A 24407-nucleotide genomic window follows, 5' to 3' on the forward strand; every position below is an offset into this window, starting at 1 on the left:
GGATTGAGGTCAGGGCTTTGTGATGACCACTCCAATACCTTGACTTTGTTGTCCTTAAGCCATTTTACCACAACCTTAGAAGTATGCTTGGGGTCATTGTCCATTTGGAAGACCCATTTGCGACCAAGCTTTAACTTCCTGACTGATGTCTTGAGACGTTGCGTCAATATAACCACATAATTTTCCTTCCTCATGATGCCATCTATTTTGTGAAGTGCACCAGTCCATCCTGCAGCAAAGCACCCTCACAGCATGATGCCACCCCCGTGCTTCACGGTTGGGATGGTGTTCTTCGGCTTGCAAGCCTTCCCCCTTTTTCCTCCAAACATAACGATGGTCATTATGGCCAAACAGTTCTAATTTTGTTTCATCAGACCAGAGGACATTTCTCAAAAGTACGATCTTTGTCCCCATGTGCAGTTGCAAACCGTAGTCTGGCTTTTTTATGGCGGTTTTGGAGCAGTGGCTTCTTCCTTGCTGTGCAGCCTTTCAGGTTATGTCGATATAGGACTCGGTTTACTGTGGATATAGATACTTTTGTACCTGTTTCCTCCAGCATCTTCACAAGGTCCTTTGCTGTTGTTCTGGGATTGATTTGCACATTTCGCATCAAAGTACGTTCATCTCTAGGAGACAGAACACGTCTCCTTCCTGGGCGGTATAACGGCTGCGTGGTCCCATGGTGTTTATACTTGTGTGTACTATTGTTTGTACAAATGAACGTGGTACCTTCAGGCGTTTGGAAATTGCTCCCAAGGATGAACCAGACTTGTGGAGGTCTACCATTTTTTTTCTGAGGTCTTGGTTGATTTCTTTTGATTTACCCATGATGTCAAGCAAAGAGACACTGAGTTTGAAGGTAGGCCTTGAAATACATCCACAGGTACACCTCCAATTGACTGAAATTATGTCAATTAGCCTATCAGAAACTTCTAAAGCCATGACATCATTTCCTGGAATTTTCCAAGCTGTTTAAAGGCACAGTCAACTTAGTGTATGTAAACGTCTGACCCACTGGAATTGTGAAACAGTGAATTATAAGTGAAATAATCTGTCTGTAAACAATTGTTGGAAAAATTACTTGTCATGCACAAAGTAGATGTCCTAACCGACTTTCCAAAACTATAGTTTGTTAACAAGAAATGTGTGGTGTGGTTGAAAAACAAGTTTTAATGACTCCAACCTAAGTGTATGTAAACTTCCGACTTCAACTGTATATATATGAAAAGGATATATATCTTGATTAGATGCAGTGTATTCGGAAAGTATTCAGACCCCTTGACTTTTCCTCATTTTGTTACATTACAGCCTTTTTCTAAAATTGATTAAATCGTTTTTTTCCCTCATCAATCTACACACAATACCCCACAATGACAAAGCAAAAACAGATTTTTAGAAATGTTTGCAAATGTATTAAAAATCTAAAACTGAAATCACATTTACATAAGTATACTGACCCTTTACTAAGTACTTTGTTGAAGCACCTTTGGCAGCGATTAAAGCCTCGAGTCTTCTTGGGTGTGACGCTACAAGCTTGGCACACCTGTATTTGGGGAGTTTCTCCCAGTCTTCTCTGTAGATCCTCTCAAGCTCAGTCAGGTTGGATGGGGAGCGTCGCTGCACAGCTATTCTCAGGTCTCTCCAGAGATGTTCGATCAGGTTCAAGTCCGGGCTCTGGCTGGGCCACTCAAGGACATTGAGACTTGTCCCGAAGCCACTCCAGCGTTGTCTAGGCTGTGTGCTTAAGGTCGATGTCCTGTTTTAAGGTGAACCTTCACCCCCAGTCGGAGGTCCTGAGCGCTCTGGAGTAGGTTCTCATCAAGGATCTGTCTGTACTTAGCTCCGTTCATCTTTCCATTTATCCTGACTAGTCTCCCAGTCCCTGCCACTGAAAAAACATCCCCACAGCATGATGCTGCCATCCCCATACTTCACCGTAGGGATGGTGCCAGGTTTCCTCCAGACGTGACACTAGGCATTCAGGCCAAAGAGTTCAATCTTGGTTTCATCAGACCAGAGAATCTTGTTTCTCATGGTCTGAGAGTCCTATAGGTGCCTTTTGGCAAACTCCAACCGGGCTGTCGTGCTTTTTACTGTGGAGTTGCTTCCATCTGGCCACGTTACCATAAAGGCCTGATTGGTGGAGTTCTGCAGAGATGGGTTGTCCTTCTTTAAGGTTCTCCCATCTCAACAGAGGAACTCTGGAGCTCTGTCAGAGTGACCATCAGGTTCTTTGTCACCTCCCTGACCAGGTCCCTTCTCTCCCGATTGCTCAGGTTGGCCGGGCCGACAGCTCTAGGAAGAATCTTGGTGGTTCCAAACTTCTTCCATTTAAGAATGATGGAGGCCACTGTGTTCTTGGGGACCTTCAATGCTGCAGAAGTGTTTTGGTACCCTTCCCCAGATCTGTGCCTCGACACAATCCTGTCTTGGAGCTCTACGGACAATTCCTTCGACCTCATGGCTTGGTTTTTGCTCTGACATGCACTGTCAACTGTGGGACCTTATATAGACAGGTGTGTGCCTTTCCAAATCATGTCCAATCAATTGAATTTACCACAGGTGGACTTCAATCAAGTTGTAGAAACATCTCAAGGATGATCAATGGAAACAGGATGCATCTGATATACATTTGGAGTCTAATAGCAAATGGCTGAATCTTGTTTCTCATGGTCTGAGTGTGCAAAGCTGTCATCAAGGCAAAGGGTGGCTGCTTTGAAGAATCTAAAATCTAAAATCTATTCAGATTTGTTTAACACTTTTTTGGTTAATAGATGATTTCATATGTGTGATTTCATAGTTTTGATGTCTTCATTATTATTCTACAATGTAGAAAATAGTAAAAATAAAGAAAAGTTCTAGACTGAGTAGGTGTGTCCAAACTTTTGACTGGTACTGTAAGTCAAAACACTCAGGAACATTCAATGTCGTAAGCAACTCCAGTGTATATTCGGCCTTGTGTTTTAGGTTATTGTCCTGCTGAAAGGTGAATTTGTCTCCCAGTGTCTGTTGGGAAGCAGACTTAACCAGGTTTTCCTCTATGATTTTTGCCTGTGCTTGGTTCTTTCCAGTAATATTTTTATCCAAAATATGACACTGACAAGCATACCTATAAAATGATGCAACCACCACCATGCTTGAAAATATGAAGAGTGGTACTCCGTTATGTGTTGTGTTGGATTTGCCCCAAACATAACGCTTTCTATTCAGGACATAAAGTTAATTTCTTTCCCACAATTTTAGCAGTTTTATTTTAGTGCCTTGTTGCAAACATGATGCATGTTTTGGAATATTGTTATTCTTTACGGGCTTCCTTGTTTTCACTCTTTCATTTAGGTTAGTATTGTGGAGGAACTACAATGTTGTTGATCCATCCATTTATCGCTGTAACTGTTGTAATGTCACCATTTGCCTCATGGTGAAATCCCTGAGTGGTTTCCTTCCTCTCCGGCAACTGAGTTAGGAAGGACGCTTGTATCTTTGTAGTAACTGGGTTTATTGATACACCATCCAAAGTGTAATTAATAACTTCACAATGCTCAAAGAGATTTTCAATGTCAATTTTTTTTTTTTTACCCATTTACCAATAGGTGCCCTTCTTTGCGAGGCATTGGATAACATCCCTGGTCATTGTGGTTGCATCAGTGTTTGAAATTCACTGCTCGATTGAAGGACCTTACAGATAATTGTGTGAGGTACAGAGATGAGGTAGTCATTCAGAATTAATGTTAAACACTATTGCATACATAGTGACTCCATGCAACTTATTATGTGACTTCTTAAGCACATTTTTACACCTTAACTTATTTAGTCTTGCAATAACAAAGGGATTTAATACTTATTGACTCAAGGCAATTTAGCTTTTCATTTGTAAAAATGTCTAAAAACATCCTTCCACTTGGACATTATGGGGTATTGTGTTTAGGCCAGTGACACAATTATCTTTTTAAATTCAGGCTGTAACACAACAAAGTGGAAAAAGTCGAGGCGTGTGAATACTTTCTGAAGGCACTGCATCTCCATATATGGGTGTACAGTGCTATGAAAAAGTATTTGCCCCCTTTCTAATTTTTTGCCCCCTTTCCACTTTTGCATATTTGTGATACTGAATGTTATCAGATCTTCAACCAAAACCTAATATTAAATAAAGGTAACATAAGTGAACAAATAACACAACAATTACATATTTATTTCATAAACAAAGTTATGCAACATGCAATTCCCCTGTGTGAAAAAGTTCTACAGGAGAATGTCAGACCATCCGTCTGTGAGCTGAAGCTGAAGCGCAGCTGGGTCATGCAGCAAGACAATGATCCAAAACACACAATCAAGTCTACATGAAAATTGCTAAAAAGCAACACATTTGATGTTTTGGAATGGCCTAGTCAAAGTCCAGAACTAATCCCAATTGAGATGTTGTGGCAGGACTTGAAACGAGCAGTTCATGCTTGAAAACCCTCACGTCACTGAGTTAAAGCAGTTCTGCATGGAAGACTGGGCCAAAATTCCTCCACAGTGACGTGAGAGACTGATCAACAACTACAGGAAGCATTTGGTTGGAGTCATTGCAGCTAAAGGTGGCAGAACCAGTTATTGAGTGTAAGGGGGCAATTACTTTTTCACACAGGGGAATTGGGTGTTGCATAACTTTGTTTATGAAATAAATATATAATTGTTGTGTTATTTGTTCACTTATGTTCCCTTTATCTAATATTAGGTTTTGGTTGAAGATCTGATAACATTCAGTATCACAAATATGCAAAAGTAGAGAAAATTAGAAAGGGGGCAAATACTTTTTCATAGCACTGTATCTCTTCTAGCTGACTGTTTGTGGTTTGTTTGCTCGCTGACTGGTATGTTTGTATGTGTGCTAGCTGGCTGATATGTCTGTAACTGTGTATCCTCCCTGTGTTGGTCAGGAGTCGGAGCTGATCGAGAGTGTGGAGGAAGAGGGGAAGGAGGACTCTGCTCCCAACCAGGTGTGTGAGGAGGAGGAGGAGGAGAAGTCCAAGGTCCAGGTCAGTTCTGCCAAACACTGACTTTCTAACAAGCCTTGCTACTTTACATACTGTACGAACGTAGAGGGGACATTTATGAACGTGTGATTCAGTCAAGTCTGGGGAACACCTTTAAGCTGCCATACGTTTTGTCTGAGAATAGTTAAAACTATCCAATGTCCAATGAATTGCGATTGACAAGATCTATGGCCGGTTTTCCGATACCAGATTTAGACTGGACTAAAATGCATGCTCAATGGAGAAGCTTATGCTCGGTACAGATCTAACAGCTGACATAAGGAGAGACAATACGAGACCAAGGTTTTAAAATGTTTAGTTGTAGAACAACTGACTAGAGAAGTGTGGTTCAGCCCGGTTCCATTGTCACGTGGAAGCGCAATGTATATATTTATGCAGGTTTTTAAAAAGCTACTTTTAGCAAGGTGTTTAGCAAACAGGTTTCATTAAATAAATGCAACCACTGGCTTGCTCACTAGAAACACATCACCAGCCTCCTGCTCACAACCCCAGTGTCTAGAGGAGCTGAAGAGAGGATCATCAAGCTAGGCTATGAAACATAGAAGAAACCAGGCATGGTCTTCATAGCAGATTTTGAAAAAGCCTTTGATAAAGTATGACTAGAATTTATATATAAATGCCTGGACTATTTTAATTTTGGTGAAAGTTATGCATAGGAACCCCAGATCTAAATAATGGGTACTTCTGGAGGCCAGGTTATCTGATGCAGCACACCATCACTCTCCTTCTTGGTCAAATAGCCCTTACACAGCCTGGAGGTGTTGGGTCATTGTCCTGTTGAGAAACCAGATGGGATGGCGTATCGCTGCAGAATGCTGTGGTAGCCATGCTGGTTAAGCGTGCCTTGAATTCTAAATAAATCACCAACAGTGTCACCAGCAAAGCACCATCACACCTCCTCCTCCTCCATGCGTCACGGTGGGAACCACACATGCAGAGATGATCCGTTTACCTACTCTGTGTATCACAAAGACACGGCGGTTGGAACCAAAAATCTCAAATTTGGACTCATCAGACCAAAGGACAGATTTCCATCGGTCTAATGTCCATTGCTCGTGTTTCTTGGCCCAAGCACGTCTCTTCTTCTTATTGGTGTCCTTTAGTAGTGGCTTCTTTGCAGCAATTTGACCATGAAGGTCTGATTCACGCAGTGTCCTCTGAACAGTTGATGTTGAGATGTCTGTTACTTGAACTCTGGAAATATATTCCACAAATTTAACTTTTAAGAAGGCACACCTATTAATTTAAATGCATTCCAGATGACTACCTCATGAAGCTGGTTGAGAGAATGCCAAGAGTGTGAAAAGCTGTCATCAAGGCAAAGGGTGGCTACTTTGAAGAATCTCAAATATAAAATATATTTTTATTTGTTTAACACTTTTTTGGTTAGTACATGATTCCGTATGTGTTATTTCATAGTTTTGATATCTTCATTATTATTCTACAATGTAGATAATAGTATAAAAAATAAAGAAAAACCCTTGAATATGAGTAGGGGTGTCCAGACTTTTCACTGGTACTGTATACAGTTGAAGTCGGAAGTTTACATACACTTAGGTTGGAGTCATTAAAACTCGTTTTTCAACCACTCCACACATTTCTTGTTAACAAATTATCATTTTGGCAAGTCGGTTAGGACATCTACTTTGTGCATGACACAAGTAATTTTTCCAACAATTGTTTACAGACAGATTATTTCACTTATAATTCACTGTATCACAATTCCAGTGGGTCAGAAGTTTACATCCACTAAGTTGACTGTGCCTTTAAACAGCTTGGAAAATTCCAGAAAAAGATGTCATGGCTTTAGAACCTTCTGATAGGCTAATTGACATCATTTGAGTCAGTTGTAGGTCTACCTGTGGATGTATTTCAAGGCCTACCTTCAAACGCAGTGCCTCTTTGCTTGACATCGTGGGAAAATCTAAATAAATCAGCCAAGACCTCAGAAAACAAATTGTAGACCTCCACAAATCTGGTTCATCTTTGGGAGCAATTTCCAAACGCCTGAAGGTACCACGTTCATCTGTACAAACAATAGTACGCAAGTATAAACACCATGGGACCACACAGCCGTCATACCGCTCAGGAAGGAGACGCTTTCTGTCTCCTAGAGATGAACGTACTTTGGTGCGAAAAGAGCAAATCAATCCAGAACAACAGCAAAGGACCTTGTGAAGATGCTGGAGGAAACCGGTACAAAAGTATCAATATCCACAGTAAAACGAGTCCTATATCAACATAATCTGAAAGGCCGCTCAGCAAGGAAGAAGCCACTGCTCCAAAACCGCTATAAAAGAGCCAGACTATGGTTTGCAACTGTACATGGGGACAAAGATCGTACTTTTTGGAGAAATGTCCTCTGGTATGATGAAACAAAAATATAACCTTTTGGCCATAATGACCATCGTTGTGTTTGGAGGAAAAAGGGGAAGGCTTGCAAGCCAAAGAATACCATCCCAACCGTGAAGCACGGGGGTGGCAGCATCATGCTGTGGGGGTGCTTTGCTGCAGGAGGGACTGGTGCACTTCACAAAATAAATGGCATCATGAGGAAGGGAAATTATGTGGATATATTGAAGCAACATCTCAAGACATCAGTCAGGAAGTTTAAAGCTTGGTCGCAAATGGGTCTTCCAAATGGACAATAATCCCAAGCATACTTCCAAAGTTGTGGCAAAATGGCTTAAGGACAGCAAAGTCAAGGTATTGGAGTGGCCATCACAAAGGCCTGACCTCAATCCTATAGAACATTTGTGGGCAGAACTGAAAAAGTGTGTGCGAGCAAGGAGGCCTACAAACCTGACTCAGTTACACCAGCTCTGTCAGGAGGAAGGGCCAAAATTCACCCAATTTATTGTGGGAAGCTTGTGGAAGGCTACCTGAAACGTTTGACCCAAGTTAAACAATTTAAAGGCAATGCTACCAAATAATAATTGAGTGTATGTAAACTTCTGACCCACTGGGAATGTGATGAAAGAAATAAAAGCTGAAATAAATCATTCGCTTTACTATCATTCTGACATTTCACATTCTTAAAATAAAGTGGTGATCCTAACTGACCTAAGACAGGGAATTTGTAAATAATAAAATAATATGCCATTTAGCAGACGCTTTTATCCAAAGCGACTTAGTCATGCGTGCATACATTTTTGTGTATGGGTGGTCCCGGGGATCGAACCCACTACAGAGGGTACTAGGATTAAATGTCAGGAATTGTGAATAACTGAGTTTAAATGTATTTGGCTAAGGTGTATGTACCGACTTCAACTGTATATGGAAGTAGTTTAGTGCAAACATTTTTTGTTAAATATGGGTCCAAAAAAACCTAAACAATTCCTGATCTTACTCATATATCTGATATAGGACAGGGCCCGGTTGCATAAAACATCTAAAGTATATTTTCCTTTCAAAATAAATGTGATCTCTTTGATACATTCATTCAGTAAATCATGTCGTCTCTATGCTAACCAGAGACTCTTTCTGCCATACATGCCTTTAAACTACCGTAAAACCCTTAAATTATGCCCTTCCCTAAGGTAATGTTTGAGGGGCTCTATGCAACACCCTTAAACAATTCCCTTGTGTAAGGGGAAATTATTCCTTAAGGCAGGGTTTCTCAAACTCGGTCCTCGGGACACCAAGGGGTGCACGTTTAGTTTTTTGCCCTAGTACTACACGGTTGATTCAAATAATCATCAAGCTTTGATAATTTGAATCAGCAGTGTAGTGTTGGGGCTAAAATCTAAATGTGTACCCCTTGGGGTCCCGAGGATCGAGTTTGGGAAACGCAGCCTTAAGGTAAACCCTTAAGGGAAACACAATATGTTTTATGCAACCGGGCCCAGACACTTTAAAACAAACTTCCCTTTGATGTATTTTTTGACTATCTGTTTTTCCAGGTGTATGAATCTGTTATTCAATGCATTTCTATGAGCTAATAGCAGTAAGGCCAAATTCAATGTTTCATCAAATATATTTTGTATATATATTTTTTCGATACGTAAAGGGGTCCTAAAATTCAAAATCAAATAGCTATTTTAAAACAATTCCATATGTTAGCTTAGTAGAACCCAAGCCCGGCTTAGACTCTTAAGGATTAACATGATTTTTAAATGACTACCCAATCTCTGCACCCTACACATACAATTATCTGTAAGGTCCCTCATTCGAGCAGTGAATTTCAAGCACAGATTCAACCCCAGGTAGGTTTTCCAATGGTTCGCAAAGAAGGGCACCTATTGGTAGATGGTAATAAAACAGACATTGAATATCCCTTTCAGCATGGTGCAGATACTGTATTTCTTACACTTTGGATGGTGTATCAATACACCCAGTCATTACATAGATACAGGCGCCCTTCCTAACTCAGTTGCCGGAGAGGAAGGAAACCGCTCAGGGATTTCACCTTGGTGACACAATGGTGACATTAAAACAGCTAGAGTTTTTAATGGCTGTGATAGGAGAAAACTGAGGATGGATCAATATTGTAGTTACTCCACAAAACTAACAAAAATGAGCCTGTACAGAATAAAATATATTCCAAAACATGCATCCTGTTTACAACAAGCCAAAGAAATTAACTTTTTGTCCTGAATACAAAGCGTTATGTTTGGGGAAAATCCAACACAACACATCATTGAATACCGCTCTTCATATTTTCAATCATGGTGGTGGCAGAAAATCACATTGTATGATTTTTAAGTAATTAATTTGCTTTTTATTGCATGACATAAGTATTTGATACATCAGAAAAGCAGAACTTAATATTTGGTAAAGAAACCTTTGTTTGCAATTACAGAGATCATACGTTTCCTGTAGGTCTTGACCAGGTTTGCACACACTGCAGCAGGGATTTTGGCCCACTCCTCCATACAGACCTTCTCCAGATCCTTCAGGTTTCGGGGCTGTCGCTGGGCAATACGGACTTTCAGCTCCCTCCAAAGATGTTATATTGGGTTCAGGTCTGGAGACTGGCTAGGCCACTCCAGGACCTTGAGATGCTTCTTAGTTGCCCTGGCTGTGTGTTTCGGGTCGTTGTCATGCTGGAAGACCCAGCCACGACCCATCTTCAATGCTCTTACTGAGGAAAGGAGGTTTTTGGCCAAGATCTCGCGGTACATGGCCCCTTCCATCCTCCCCTCAATACGGTGCAGTCGTCCTGTCCCCTTTGCAGAAAAGCATCCCCAAAGAATGATTTTTCCACCTCCATGCTTCACGGTTGGGATGGTGTTCTTGGGGTTGTACTCATCCATCTTCTTCCTCCAAACACGGCGAGTGGAGTTTAAACCAAAAAGCTCTATTTTTGTCTCATCAGACCACATTACCTTCTCCCATTCCTCCTCTGGATCATCCAGATGGTCATTGGCAAACTTCAGACGGGCCTGGACAAGCGCTGGCTTGAGCAGGGGGACCTTGCGTGCGCTGCAGGATTTTAATCCATGACGGCATAGTGTGTTACTAATGGTTTTCTTTGAGACTGTGGTCCCAGCTCTCTTCAGGTCATTGACCAGGTCCTGCTGTGTAGTTCTGGGCTGATCCCTCACCTTCCTCATGATCATTGATGCCCCACGAGGTGAGAACTTGCATGGAGCCCCAGACTGAGGGTGATTGACCGTCATCTTGAACTTCTTCCATTTTCTAATAATTGCGCCAATAGTTGTTGCCTTCTCACCAAGCTGCTTGCCTATTGTCCTGGAGCCCATCCCAGCCTTGTGCAGGTCTACAATTTTAACCCTGATGTCCTTACGCAGCGCTCTGGTCTTGGCCATTGTGGAGAGGTTGGAGTCTGTTTGATTGAGTGTGTGGACAGGTGTCTTTTATACAGGTAACGAGTTCAAACAGGTGCAGTTAATACAGGTAATGAGTGGAGAACAGGAGGGCTTCTTAAAGAAAAACTAACAGGTCTGTGAGAGCCGGAATTCTTACTGGTTGGTAGGTGATCAAATACTTATGTCATGCAATAAAATGCCAATTAATTACTTAAAAATCATACAATGTGATTTTCTGGATTTTTGTTTTAGATTCCGTCTCTCGCAGTTGAAGTATACCTATGATAAAAATGACAGACCTCTACATGATTTGTAAGTAGGAAAACCTGCAAAATCGGCAGTGTTTCAAATACTTGTTCTCCCCACTGTATGTGGCCTAGTTACAGTTTTGACTTAAATCAGCTTGAAAATCTATGGCACGACTTGAAAATGGCTGTCTAGCAATGGCCAACAACCTACTTGACTGAGCTTGAAGAATTATTTTAATAATAATTGCAAATATTGTGCAAAGCTGTTAGATACTAAAGGCGTCCACCTGTTTCCGAAACAGTTAGTTAGAGTTTGTGCATATATTATGACAACATTTTGTGATGTTTTTGTTCATTTTTGACTTCTGCAAGTTTTCTTTTGGCTGTTCGGGCACACAAAACATTTTCTGGAGGCAAGCCGAAGTTCGGAGCCGAAGTCTACGCCCCTTCGTCAGTGATTGGTCAACAGTAGGGATTCTTCAATAACGTCTTTGTCATTCAACGAGAGAAGACTCGTTTTCATGCACATTTTTTCGTACACAAATACTGCACCATACATCTTACTTAAATGTAAAATTGCACGACTAAGATCTCTTGGCCAAAAACGTCAATTTATGTCAGATTTCTTGAGTTATCTTAGATTAACTCTGACTATTTTGAGGAAGTGTAAACTGGCTATGGTGTTTCAAAATGGACAAACCGTACTATTGACGCTTTTTTTTCTCGTTTTTCAAGCAAAGGTCTTTTAAGGGAGTATGCGAGCACACTCGTTCAGCTAGGCACCAGCCGAACTGAAGCATACTGACGCCTTTACCCAGAAAGACTCACGGCTGTAATCGCTGCCAAAGGTGATTCGAACATGTATTGACTAAGGCGTTTGAATACTTATCTAATGAAGATATATTAGTTTTTTATTTTGTGTCGATTGTTGACAAAATTACAATTATATTCATTTTAATCCCACTTTGTAACACAACAAAGTGTGGAAAAGACAAGGGGTGTGGGGTGAGTTTAAAATTGTTCTATTGTTTTATGTACACTACCAGTCAAAAGTTTGGACACCTACTCATTCCAGGGTTTGTCTTAATTTTTTAAAACTATTTCTTACATTGTAGAATAATAGTAAAGACATCAAAACTATGAGATAACACATATGGAATCATGTAGTAACCAAAAAAGTGTTAAACAAATCTAAATATATTTTACATTTTGAAATTCTTCAAATAGCCACCCTTTGCCTTGATGACAGCTTTGCACACTTGGCCTTCTCTCAACCAGCTTCATGAGGTAGTCACCTGGAATGCATTTTAATTAACAGGTGTGCCTTAAAGGTTAAAAGCTTGGAGGAGGTGGTGTTATGGTGTGGGGGGGCTTTGCTGGTGACACTGTCTGTGATTTATTTAGAATTCAAGGCACACTTAACCAGCGTGGCTACCACAGACATCTACAGCGATACGCCATCCCATCTGGTTTGGGCTTAGTGGGACTATCATTTGTTTTTCAAAAGGACAATGACCCAACACACCTCCAGGCTGTGTAAGGGCTATTTTACCAAGAAAGAGAGTGATGGAGGAGTGCTGCATCAGATGACCTGGCCTCCATAATCCCCCGACCTCAACCCAATTGAGATTGTTTGGGATGAGTCGGACGGCAGAGTGAAGGAAAAGCAGCCAACAAGTGCTCAGCATATGTGGGAACTCCTTCAAGACTGCTGGAAAAGCATTCCAGGTGAAGCTGGTTGAGAGAATGCCAAGAGTGTGCAAAGCTGTCATAAAGGCAAAGGTGGCTATTTGAAGAATCTCAAATATAAAATATATTTTTATTTGTTTAACACTTTGTTGGTTACTACATGATTCCATATGTGTTATTTCATAGTTTTGATGTCTTTTCTATTATTCTACAATGTAGAAAATAGTAAAAATAAAGAAAAACCCTGGGTAGTTGTGTCCAAACTTATGACTGGAACTGTATGTGTTATTTAAAAAAATAAAAAGCTCCTCAGAAATAGATAGTTGACTGTCAGCTTGACTTAAACACGTAACTTTCGCGCACTGTTCTCTGATTGGCTAAACGGACCGTCTCGTCTCAAGTCTTTAGCAAAGTTTTGACATGTTGAATTTTGGAAACTCCAGCAGCCAAACCAGCCCTCTAACATATGTTCTACTGACCGCTGCTGCTGCCATGGCTATGATAGTGTCAGGTTTTAACCACTCCTCTTACTCTTGTCCCCCCCTTCCTCTCCAGAATGTGATTCCACAGCAGCTGCTGGACCAGTACCTTTCCATGACGGACCCGGCACGAGCCCAGACGGTGGACACAGAGATTGCCAAGCACTGTGCGTTCAGCCTGCCCGGCGTAGCCCTCACCCTGGGCCAACAGAACTGGCACTGCCTCAAGGACACCTACGAGACCCTCGCCACCGACGTACAGGTGTGTACTTTTTTGGGGCACTCACAAATCTTTTATTTTGAGCTATACAGGTGGGGCCCTGACCTGGGTTGTGTTCATTAGGCACCAAAACGGACTGAAACCAGGAGGGACAATTTGTTATTGTTCAATAAGAAACAATCATTTTCATTTTCTGTTGCGAAACGGTTTTTACAAGTTTTCAGTTGTGTGCCCTAATGAACATGACCCAGGAAACTTGGGGTTCTAAAGGCGCTGACACAGCAGACGGGGTGGCCCATTCATATTCAATGAAGCCTATGGGGGGGGCAATTATATCCAGGGGGGGGGCAATTATATCCAGGCAGAGCGGTTAGCGGTGCTCGTGCCTGTGGAAACCACTCAGCCAATGGTGAGAAAATAGGATTCTGCTCTATTTTTCAAGCGGTGCCTTCGTTATTGAACAATCACAGTAGAAAACGTAGCCTGCATGATGATACGTCAGCACGTACCTGTACTTCCAACAGCAGCACCAGCAAACCTGCCCACTAGCTAGCTAGCTAACACAATAAGTTTACAGAGTCACGTTTAACAATAAAAAAATCATTGTTTTCTAATCCATTTTTTCATTAATAGTTTGTGTTCCATGTAAATACGTTTTTATGCATGCTTATGGTAGGGTGTTAGGTGACTCAACAAACAATGGATGCTATGCGAGAATTCTACGACAAACAGCAGTGATCAAATCAATTTTCACTAAATGTCAATAATGTGGTCTCAAAATACATAAATCATTTGAAAACATGAATGTGGAAGTTGTTAACCACATCTTAAAATCCCAGTACTGTACGTTATGATATTTACGCAATATGAGCCGAAATGTAAAGCAAGTGCCGAGCTAAGAACGTTCAATTCTGTGGGACATCCTTTTTTATGAAACCCGCAAAATCGGTGTATTCATATTTGCTCTTTACGATTTGGTATTCCTCAATCTACCAGAGTAAGAGTGATGTGACATTGTATTGCCAACAAGTAGGGAAAGTCCTGAGGGTGTTTTACAGTCATCAGATGTCCTTGGACTGAAACAAGGTAAACCATTTTTTCCTTTCTATCAATCAGATGTTTTCAGAGACACGAAGAAAACATAGCAGGTTGCAAAGTACAGCTTCGTAGCTTCATTTTGTATGGGTTGTCAGGGATTGGTCCAAATTCACGTCGCCACCCGTTTTCATGACGAGATGCTAGCTAGCTGTGTGAGGGATTGTTTGTTGCCTTGACGCCATTGGCTGAGGTAACGCTCTGGGCGAGAGGTAGCGTTGCTCTGCGGTGGCTGTATTGTGCCAACGGCAATTTTGTGATTAATGTTTTTATTATTTCAAGTGTAAACCACCAGAATTCAGTGCCCTACAATTGAGAAGAACATAGCTAAATACCAATTAATTGAAAAGTATCCCATCTATCTTGCTGTGCAGGTGGCTAGCAGGCAGCTCACTCTATTCTCAGTCTTGGCTAATTATTTGCTGGAAATGGTGCAGTTTATCCTCCCATCACTAGAATATTTTACATTTTAGTCATTTAGCAGACGCTCTTATCCAGAGCGATTTACAGGAGCAATTAGGGTTAAGTGCCTTGCTTAAGGGCACATCGACAGATTTTTCACCTAGTCGGCTCGGAGATTAGAACCAGCGACCTTTCGGTTACTGGCACAACGCTCTTACCCACTACGCTACCTGCCACACCAAACTTCACATTACAATGTAACCCAACTCAAGTGTAGGCCAACATTAGAAGTAAGCTATGTTATTATTCTAGTAGTGTAGCCTTCTGTGTTACAGTTCAGACTTAGTGAGAAGTGTGTGTCTGTGTATTCTACATATTCTATCAACATACTGTCCATAATGTCTATACAGTGGGGAGAACAAGTATTTGATACACTGCCGATTTTGCAGGTTTTCCTACTTACAAGCATGTAGAGGTCTGTAATTTTTATCATAGGTACACTTCAACTGTGAGAGACGGAATCTAAAACAAAAATCCAGAAAATCACATTGTATGATTTGTAAGTAATTAATTTGCATTATTGCATGACATAAGTATTTGATACATCAGAAAAGCAAAACTTAATATTTGGTACAGAAACCTTTGTTTGCAATTACAGAGATCATACGTTTCCTGTAGGTCTTGACCAGGTTTGCACACACTGCAGCAGGGATTTTGGCCCACTCCTCCATACAGACCTTCAGATCCTTCAGGTTTTGGGGCTGTCGCTGGGCAATACGGACTTTCAGCTCCCTCCAAAGATTTTCTATTGGGTTCAGGTCTGGAGACTGGCTAGGCCACTCCAGGACCTTGAGATGCTTCTTACGGAGCCACTCCTTAGTTGCCCTGGCTGTGTGTTTCGGGTTGTTGTCATGCTGGAAGACCCAGCCACGACCCATCTTCAATGCTCTTACTGAGGGAAGGAGGTTGTTGGCCAAGATCTCGCGATACATGGCCCCATCCATCCTCCCCTCAATACGGTGCAGTCGTCCTGTCCCCTTTGCAGAAAAGCATCCCCAAAGAATGATGTTCCCACCTCCATGCTTCACGGTTGGGATGGTGTTCTTGGGGTTGTACTCATCCTTCTTCTTCCTCCAAACACGGCGAGTGGAGTTTAGACCAAAAAGCTCAATTTTTGTCTCATCAGACCACATGACTTTCTCCCATTCCTCCTCTGGATCATCCAGATGGTCATTGGCAAACTTCAGACGGGCCTGGACATGCGCTGGCTTGAGCAGGGGGACCTTGCGTGCGCTGCAGGATTTTAATCCATGACGGCGTAGTGTGTTACTAATGGTTTTCTTTGAGAATGTGGTCCCAGCTCTCTTCAGGTCTTTGACCAGGTCCTGCCGTTTAGTTATGGGCTGATCCCTCACCTTCCTCATGATCATTGATGCCCCACAAGGTGAGATCTTGCATGGAGCCCCAGACCGAGGGTGATTGACCGTCATCTTGAACTTCTTCCATGTTCTAATAATTGCGCCAACAGTTGTTGCCAACTCACCAAGCTGCTTGCCTATTGTCCTGTAGCCCATCCCAGCCTTGTGCAGGACTACAATTTTATCCCTGATGTTCTTACACAGCTCACTGGTCTTGGCCATTGTGGAGAGGTTGGAGTCTGTTTGATTGAGTGTGTGGACAGGTGTCTTTTATACAGGTAACGAGTTCAAACAGGTGCAGTTAATACAGGTAATGAGTGGAGAACAGGAGGGCTTCTTAAAGAAAAACTAACAGGTCTGTGAGAGCCGGAATTCTTACTGGTTGGTAGGTGATCAAATACTTATGTCATGCAATAAAATGCAAATTAATTACTTAAAAATCATACAATGTGATTTTCTGGATTTTTGTTTTAGATTCCGTCTCTCACAGTTGAAGTGTACCTATGATAAAAAATTACAGACCTCTACATGCTTTGTAAGTAGGAAAACCTGCAAAATTGCCAGTGTATCAAATACTTGTTCACCCCACTGTACATCCCATATACGAAGTCGGAAGTTTACATACACCTTAGCCAAATACATTTAAACTCAGTTTTTCACAATTCCTGACATTTAATCCTAGTAAAAATCCCCTGTCTTAGGTCAGTTAGGATCACCACTTTATTTTAAGAATGTGAAATGTCAGAATAATAGTAGAGAGTGATTTATTTAAGCTTTTATTTATTTAATCACATTCCCAGTGGGTCAGAAGTTTACATACACTCAATTATTATTTGGTAGCATTGCCTTTAAATTGTTTCACTTGGGTCAAACGTTTCAGGTAGCCTTCCACAAGCTTCCCACAATAAATTGGGTGAATTTTGGCCCTTCCTCCTGACAGAGCTGGTGTAACTGAGTCAGGTTTGTAGGCCTCCTTGCTCGCACACACTTTTTCAGTTCTGCCCACAAATGTTCTATAGGATTGAGGTCAGGCCTTTGTGATGGCCACTCCAATACCTTGACTTTGCTGTCCTTAAGCCATTTTGCCAAAATTTTGGAAGTATGCTTGGGATTATTGTCCATTTGGAAGACCCATTTGCGACCAAGCTTTAACTTCCTGACTGATGTCTTGAGATGTTGCTTCAATATATCCACATAATTTTCCTTCCTCATGATGCCATCTATTTTGTGAAGTGCACCAGTCCCTCCTGCAGCAAAGCACCCCCACAGCATGATGCTGCCACCCCTGTGTTTCACGGTTTGGATGGTGTTCTTCGGCTTGCAAGTGCTCCCTTTTTCATCCAAACATAACGATGGTCATTATGGCCAAACAGTTCTATTTTTGTTTCATCAGACCAGAGGACATTTCTCCAAAAAGTACGATATTTGTCCCCATGTGCAGTTGCAAACCGTAGTCTGGCTTTTTTATGGCGGTTTTGGAGCAGTGGCTTCTTCCTTGCTGAGCGGCCTTTCAGGTTATGTCGATATAGGACTCGTTTTACTGTGGATATAGATACTTTTGTACCTGTTTCCTCCAGCATCTTCACAAGGTCCTTTGCTGTTGTTCTGGGATTGATTTGCACTTTTCGCACCAAAGTACGTTCATCTCTAGGAAGCAGAACACGTCGCCTTCCTGAGCGGTATGACTGCTGCGTGGTCCCATGGTGTTTATACTTGCGTACTATTGTTTGTACAGATGAACGTGGTACCTTCAGGCGTTTGGAAATTGCTCCCAAGGTTGAACCAGACGTGTGGAGGTCTACCATTTTTTTCTGAGGTCTTGGCAGATTTCTTTTGATTTTCCCATGATGTCAAGCAAAGAGGCACTGAGTTTGAAGGTAGGCCTTGACATACATCCACAGGTACACCTCCAATTGACTCAAATTATGTCAATTAGCCTATCAGAAGCTTTTAAAGCCATGACATAATTTTCTGGAATTTTCCAAGCTGTTTAAAGGCACAGTCAACTTAGTGTATGTAAACGTCTGACCCACTGGAATTGTGAAACAGTGAATTATAAGTGAAATAATCTGTCTGTAAACAATTGTTGGAAAAATTACTTGTGTCATGCACAAAGTATATGTCCTAACCGACTTGCCAAAACGATAGTTTGTTAACAAGAAATTTGTGGAGTGGTTGAGAAACAAGTTTTAATGACTACAACCTAAGTGTATGTAAACTTCCGACTTCAACTGTATAGTCCATTCGGAAAGTATTCAGACCCCTTGACTTTTTCCAGATTTTGTTACGTTACAGCCTTATTCTAAAATTGATTAAATAAATAAAAATCCTTATCAATCTACACACAATACCCCATAATGACAAAGCAAACACAAGTCTTTTAGAAATGTTTGCAAATGTATTAAAAATATAAAGCGGAAATATCACATTTACATAAGTATTCAGACCCTTTACTCAGTACTTTGTTGAAGCACCTTTGGCAGCGATTACAGCCTTGAGTCTTCTTGGGTATGACGCTACAAGCTTGGCACACCTGTATTTTGGGAGTTTCTCCCATTAATCTCTGCAGATCCTCTCAAGTTCTGTCAGGTTGAATGGGGAGCGTCGCTGCACAGCTATTTTCAGGTCTCTCCAGAGATGTTTGATCGGGTTCAAGTCCGGGCTCTGGCTGGGCCACTCAAGGACATTCAGAGACTTGTCCCAAAGCCAATCCTGTGTTGGATGGTTCTGTGTTCATGGTCTGAGAGTCTTTAGGTGCCTTTTGGCAAACTCCAAGCGGGCTGTCATGTGCCTTTTACTGAGGAGTGGCTTCAGTCTGGCCACTCTATCATAAAGGCCTGATTGGTGGAGTGCTGCAGAAATGGTTGTCCTTCTGGAAGGTTCTCCCATCTCCACAGAGGAACTCTAGAGCTCTATTAGAGTGACCATCGGGTTCTTGGACACCTCCCTGACCAAGGCCCTTCTCCCCCGGTTTCTCAGTTTGGCCAGGAGAACAGCTCTAGGAAGAGTCTTGGTGGTTCCAAACTTCTTCAATTTAAGAATGATGGAGGCCACTGTGTTCTTGGGGACCTTAAATGCTGCAGAAATGTGTTGGTACCCTTCCCCAGATCTGTGCCTCGACACGATCCTGTCTCGGAGCTCTACAGACAATTCCTTCGACCTCATGGCTTTGTTTTTGCTCTGACATGCACTGTCAACTGTGGGACCTTGTATAGACAGGTGTGTGTGCCTTTCCAAATGAATTTACCACAGGTGGACTCCAATCAAGTTGTAGAAACATCTCAAGGATGATCAATGGAAACAGGATGCACATGATCTCAATTTCGAGTTTTACAGCAAAGGGTCTGGATACTTATGTAAATAAGGTATTTCTATTTTTTATTTGTAATACATTTGCAAAAATTGATAAAAAACCAGTTTTCCCTTTGTCACTATGGGGTATTGTGTGTAGATTGAGATAAAAAAAATAATATATATATATATATATATTAGAATAGGGCTGTAATGTAAGAAAATTTGGAAAAGGTCAAGGGGTCTGAATTCTTTCCGAATGCACTGTATGCAGATATTACAGCAACATCACATTAAGTGTCATAGGCAGCATTGCAAACTGTAGTATTCCAAGCCCATTTGAGAGAGAGGGAGCGAGAGAGAGATAATTGACTATTTAAAATGTGATACATTGTTTGATTGTTTATAATTTTTATTCTAATCATAATAAATTATATATTTCCCATTGAATGAATGGGACCTTTTTTTTATAACCCCCTATAGTTCATTGACGCAATCCACTGCATCCGCCAATGTCGCACTTCCGCATCTGTGGTGAAAGGTGGCAGAGCTAGGGCGGTGATTGTCAGACGATGACAATTCCAGGTGAAGCTGGTTGAGAGAATGCCAAGAGTGTGCAAAGCTGTCATCAAGGCAAAGGGTGGCTATTTTGAAGAATCGAAAATATATTTTGATTTGTTTAACACTTTTTTTGGGTTACTACATGATTCCATACAGTGGGGAAAAAAAGTATTTAGTCAGCCACCAATTGTGCAAGTTCTCCCACTTAAAAAGATGAGAGAGGCCTGTAATTTTCATCATAGGTACACGTCAACTATGACAGACAAAATGAGGGAAAAAAATCCAGAAAATCACATTGTAGGATTTTTAATGAATTTATTAGCAAATTATGGTGGAAAATAAGTATTTGGTCAATAACAAAAGTTTCTCAATACTGCTATATACCCTTTGTTGGCAATGACACAGGTCAAACGTTTTCTGTAAGTCTTCACAAGATTTTTACACACTGTTGCTGGTATTTTGGCCCATTCCTCCATGCAGATCTCCTCTAGAGCAGTGATGTTTTGGGGCTGTCGCTGGGCAACACGGACTTTCAACTCCCTCCAAAGATTTTCTATGGGGTTGAGATCTGGAGACTGGCTAGGCCACTCCAGGACCTTGAAATGCTTCTTACGAAGCCACTCCTTCGTTGCCCGGGCGGTGTGTTTGGGTTCATTGTCATGCTGAAAGACCCAGCCACGTTTCATCTTCAATGCCCTTGCTGATGGAAGGAGGTTTTCACTCAAAATCTCACGATACATGGCCCCATTCATGCTTTCCTTTACACGGATCAGTCGTCCTGGTCCCTTTGCAGAAAACAGCCCCAAAGCATGATGTTTCCACCCCCATGCTTCACAGTAGGTATGGTGTTCTTTGGATGCAACTCAGCATTCGTTGTCCTCCAAACACGACGAGTTGAGTTTTTACCAAAAAGTTCTATTTTGGTTTCATCTGACCATATGACATTCTCCCAATCCTCTTCTGGATTATCCAAATGCATTCTAGCGCACTTCAGACGGGCCTGGACATGTACTGGCTTAAGCAGGGGGACACGTCTGGCACTGCAGGATTTGAGTCCCTGGCGGCGTAGTGTGTTACTGATGGTAGGCTTTGTTACTTTGGTCCCAGCTCTCTGCAGGTCATTTACTAGGTCCCCCTGTGTGGTTCTGGGATTTTTGCTCACCGTTCTTGTGATCATTTTGACCCCACGGGGTGAGATCTTGCGTGGAGCCCCAGATCGAGGGAGATTATCAGTGGTCTTGTATGTCTTCCATTTCCTAATAATTGCTCCCACAGTTGATTTCTTCAAACCAAGCTGCTTACCTATTGCAGATTCAGTCTTCCCAGCCTGGTGCAGGTCTACGATTTTGTTTCTGGTGTCCTTTGACAGCTCTTTGGTCTTGGCCATAGTGGAGTTTGGAGTGTGACTGTTTGAGGTTGTGGACAGGTGTCTTTTATACTGATAACAAGTTCAAACAAGTGCCATTAATACAGGTAACGAGTGGAGGACAGAGGAGCCTCTTAAAGAAGAAGTTACAGGTCTGTGAGAGCCAGAAATCTTGCTTGTTTGTAGGTGACCAAATACTTATTTTCCACCATACTTTGCAAATAAATTCATTAAAAATCCTACAATTTGATTTTCTGGATTTTCTTTTCTCATTTTGTCTGTCATAGTTGACGTGTACCTATGATGAAAATTACAGGCCTCTCTCATCTTTTTAAGTGGGAGAACTTGCACAATTGGTGGCTGACTAAATACTTTTTTTCCCCACTGTATGTGTTATTTCATAGTTCTGATGTCTTCACTATTATTCTACAATGTAGAAAATAGTAAAAATAAAGAAAACCCTTGAGTACGTGTCCAAACTTTTGACTGGTATTGTATGTGTAAAAAAATAACATATTTCCTTCGCTTTCTTATATCTCCTAGATATAGGACAGACACTTCAAAACCTTGTTTCTTATGATGAATTTTTTAGTGTCTTTTTTGCCATTTATGTGTTATTCAATGCGTTTCTCTGGGCTATGGTAGTAATGGCCAAATTCAATAATTTGACTTTTTTATATATATTGTTTTTATACCTAAGGGGGTCCAAAAATTCCAAATCAATAGCTAAATGATCCATAGTATGACCGTCTTAAAACAATTCCGTATGTCGGCTTAGAAGCCACCCCCCCCCAAAAGCTTAGACTAACAAGGGTTAAATATTCATTATTTGCTATTGCTTTTTAAAAATGTTACAACCTCCCAGTTCTGCATAAAACATCAAATATGTTAACAATATGACCACCTTACATTAAATGATTGAAATTTCATACATACTAATTAGCATATTAAGTACCTCATTTGCATAGAGCCATATTAAAAAGTTGCATTCTATTTTCGTATTTAAAAAAAAATTGTAACAAACTTTCAGTTTTACATAAAGCATAAGGATTTGTTAATAATTTCACCCTACCTTATATTATTGGTTTTAAGGTACTGTAATTATGTATTCTCTACTGCCTCATTTACATATTAAGTTCAACATTTGCATAATATTGCATTTTTATGTCATACATTTTACTTTTATTTGAAATAACTCTGTGTTCTGCATCAGCCCTGAAAATGTCATAACAATATGACAACCCTCTCTTGAGATATTGGGGAAAAAACGTGTTGAAATTAAGAATCCAGACAGGTTATTTGGTGACCTTTTTGACTAGGGATTAACAATGACCAGTCCACAACCTTTGACCTTTTCCGATCACTTGAAAATAAGATCTCTCAGCAATGGTAAATCCTTTCCTCATGAAATAAAGCGTTCTGTGTTCCTGATAAGTTTTTATATAACATGGAATACAACGTATGCACCAGAACCACAGTTTCATTTTGACCCCAACACCCTGTTAAAGCTATAATTTTTTCGCACGTCGATAATGTTTGTTTATTTCGTTGCTATGGTCACCGGCGGCTGTCACGTAGACTAGGCTGTCGCCCAATGGTGTGTGAAGGCAATAGCCACTTTGACTAGAGGGACAAGTGGTGTACTCTGCGGGGTTCTCAGTGATATTCTGCTGGCAGTCTGAAAATCGGTTTAATGGTAACTGCTAGGTTTCCAACTAAAATATATACAGCTTTTTAAAAGATTTTATCAGACTGTGAGGTGTGAAAGTGAACAACACACCATGTGTTGACATAATCTCATCATTAGAGATTGAGACGCTGATACCCGTCAGAAAACCACCGTTAGATTTGTGTTGCAAATCCTACAGTATGTACGTTGCTATGCAAATGACCAGTCCAGTGACTGCTTGTTAACAGCGCTCATGACGTAATATGGAGTTATTAGTTTGCAACCAAAATCAATACAGCTTATCTTTTTCACTTAAAGCTTAGCTTCAGTTACTTTTGTGAAGAATAGTGGATTGTTAGAGATTCATTATTCAATGAGTGGTATTGCAGCTTGGCTGAGGCAGGGAGTGGCTGTGTTAGCCTGTGTAGTCGTTGACCGAGGCATATCAGCCATTTCCTCATGAGTTTTAACTCCCCAACATGTGGAAAAGTCTTGTTTTGGTGTAGAGCCAAGCTAACCTTCTGGCTTTATATTCATTACCGCTACAGTGGAAGGTGCGCCGTACGCTGGCGTTCTCCATCCACGAGCTGGCAGTGATCCTGGGAGACCAGCTGACGGCGGCCGACCTGGTGCCCATCTTCAACGGCTTCCTCAAGGACCTTGACGAGGTGCGCATCGGCGTGCTCAAACACCTCTATGACTTCCTTAAGGTGAGACCACCATACATGTAACAAGTAAACTGTGAAGCGATTCTAAATCGTCTATCTACATATTAAAACAATTATGTTTGGTCCACCTGCTGTGCTGTTTTACTAGCCTGGTCCTAGATCTGTTTGTGCTCTTGCCAACACCATTGCTCATTGTCAAGCCAAACATTGACAATTAGTGACAAGGAGTTGGTATGATACCACAAATAGACTAACTTTTTGCTGCCACATGGTAAATCTAGGTTGGATTTTATACTGAACAAAAATATAAACGCAGCATGGAACAATTCCAAACATTTTACTGAGTTACAGTAATCTATGGATTTCACATGACTGGAAATACAGATATGCATCTGTTTGTCACAGATACTGTGAAAAAAGAAAGTAGGGGCGTGACCACATTTGCCTCATGCAGCGCGACACATCTCCTTCGCATAGAGTTGATCAGGCTGTTG

General features: G+C 41.3%; 1 protein-coding gene across 3 annotated transcripts in view; it reads left to right on the forward strand.

The window, feature by feature from the left end:
• The window catches only part of ppp4r1l (protein phosphatase 4, regulatory subunit 1-like), a 56731-nt gene that overhangs the window by 24762 nt on the left and 7562 nt on the right, over positions 1 to 24407 (forward strand). For 2 of the 3 annotated variants that reach the window (XM_041888788.2, XM_041888790.2), the window contains 3 exons: positions 4920 to 5018; positions 13300 to 13485; positions 23794 to 23955. In XM_041888788.2, the coding sequence (XP_041744722.2) occupies positions 4920 to 5018; positions 13300 to 13485; positions 23794 to 23955 (447 nt within the window). The remainder of the gene's footprint in view (positions 1 to 4919; positions 5019 to 13299; positions 13486 to 23793; positions 23956 to 24407) is intronic. The other variant, XM_041888789.2, reaches the window with a different exon arrangement.

The sequence above is a fragment of the Coregonus clupeaformis genome, chromosome 10 (assembly GCF_020615455.1).
Source record: "Coregonus clupeaformis isolate EN_2021a chromosome 10, ASM2061545v1, whole genome shotgun sequence".
In the NCBI taxonomy this organism is placed as follows: Eukaryota; Metazoa; Chordata; class Actinopteri; order Salmoniformes; family Salmonidae; genus Coregonus; species Coregonus clupeaformis.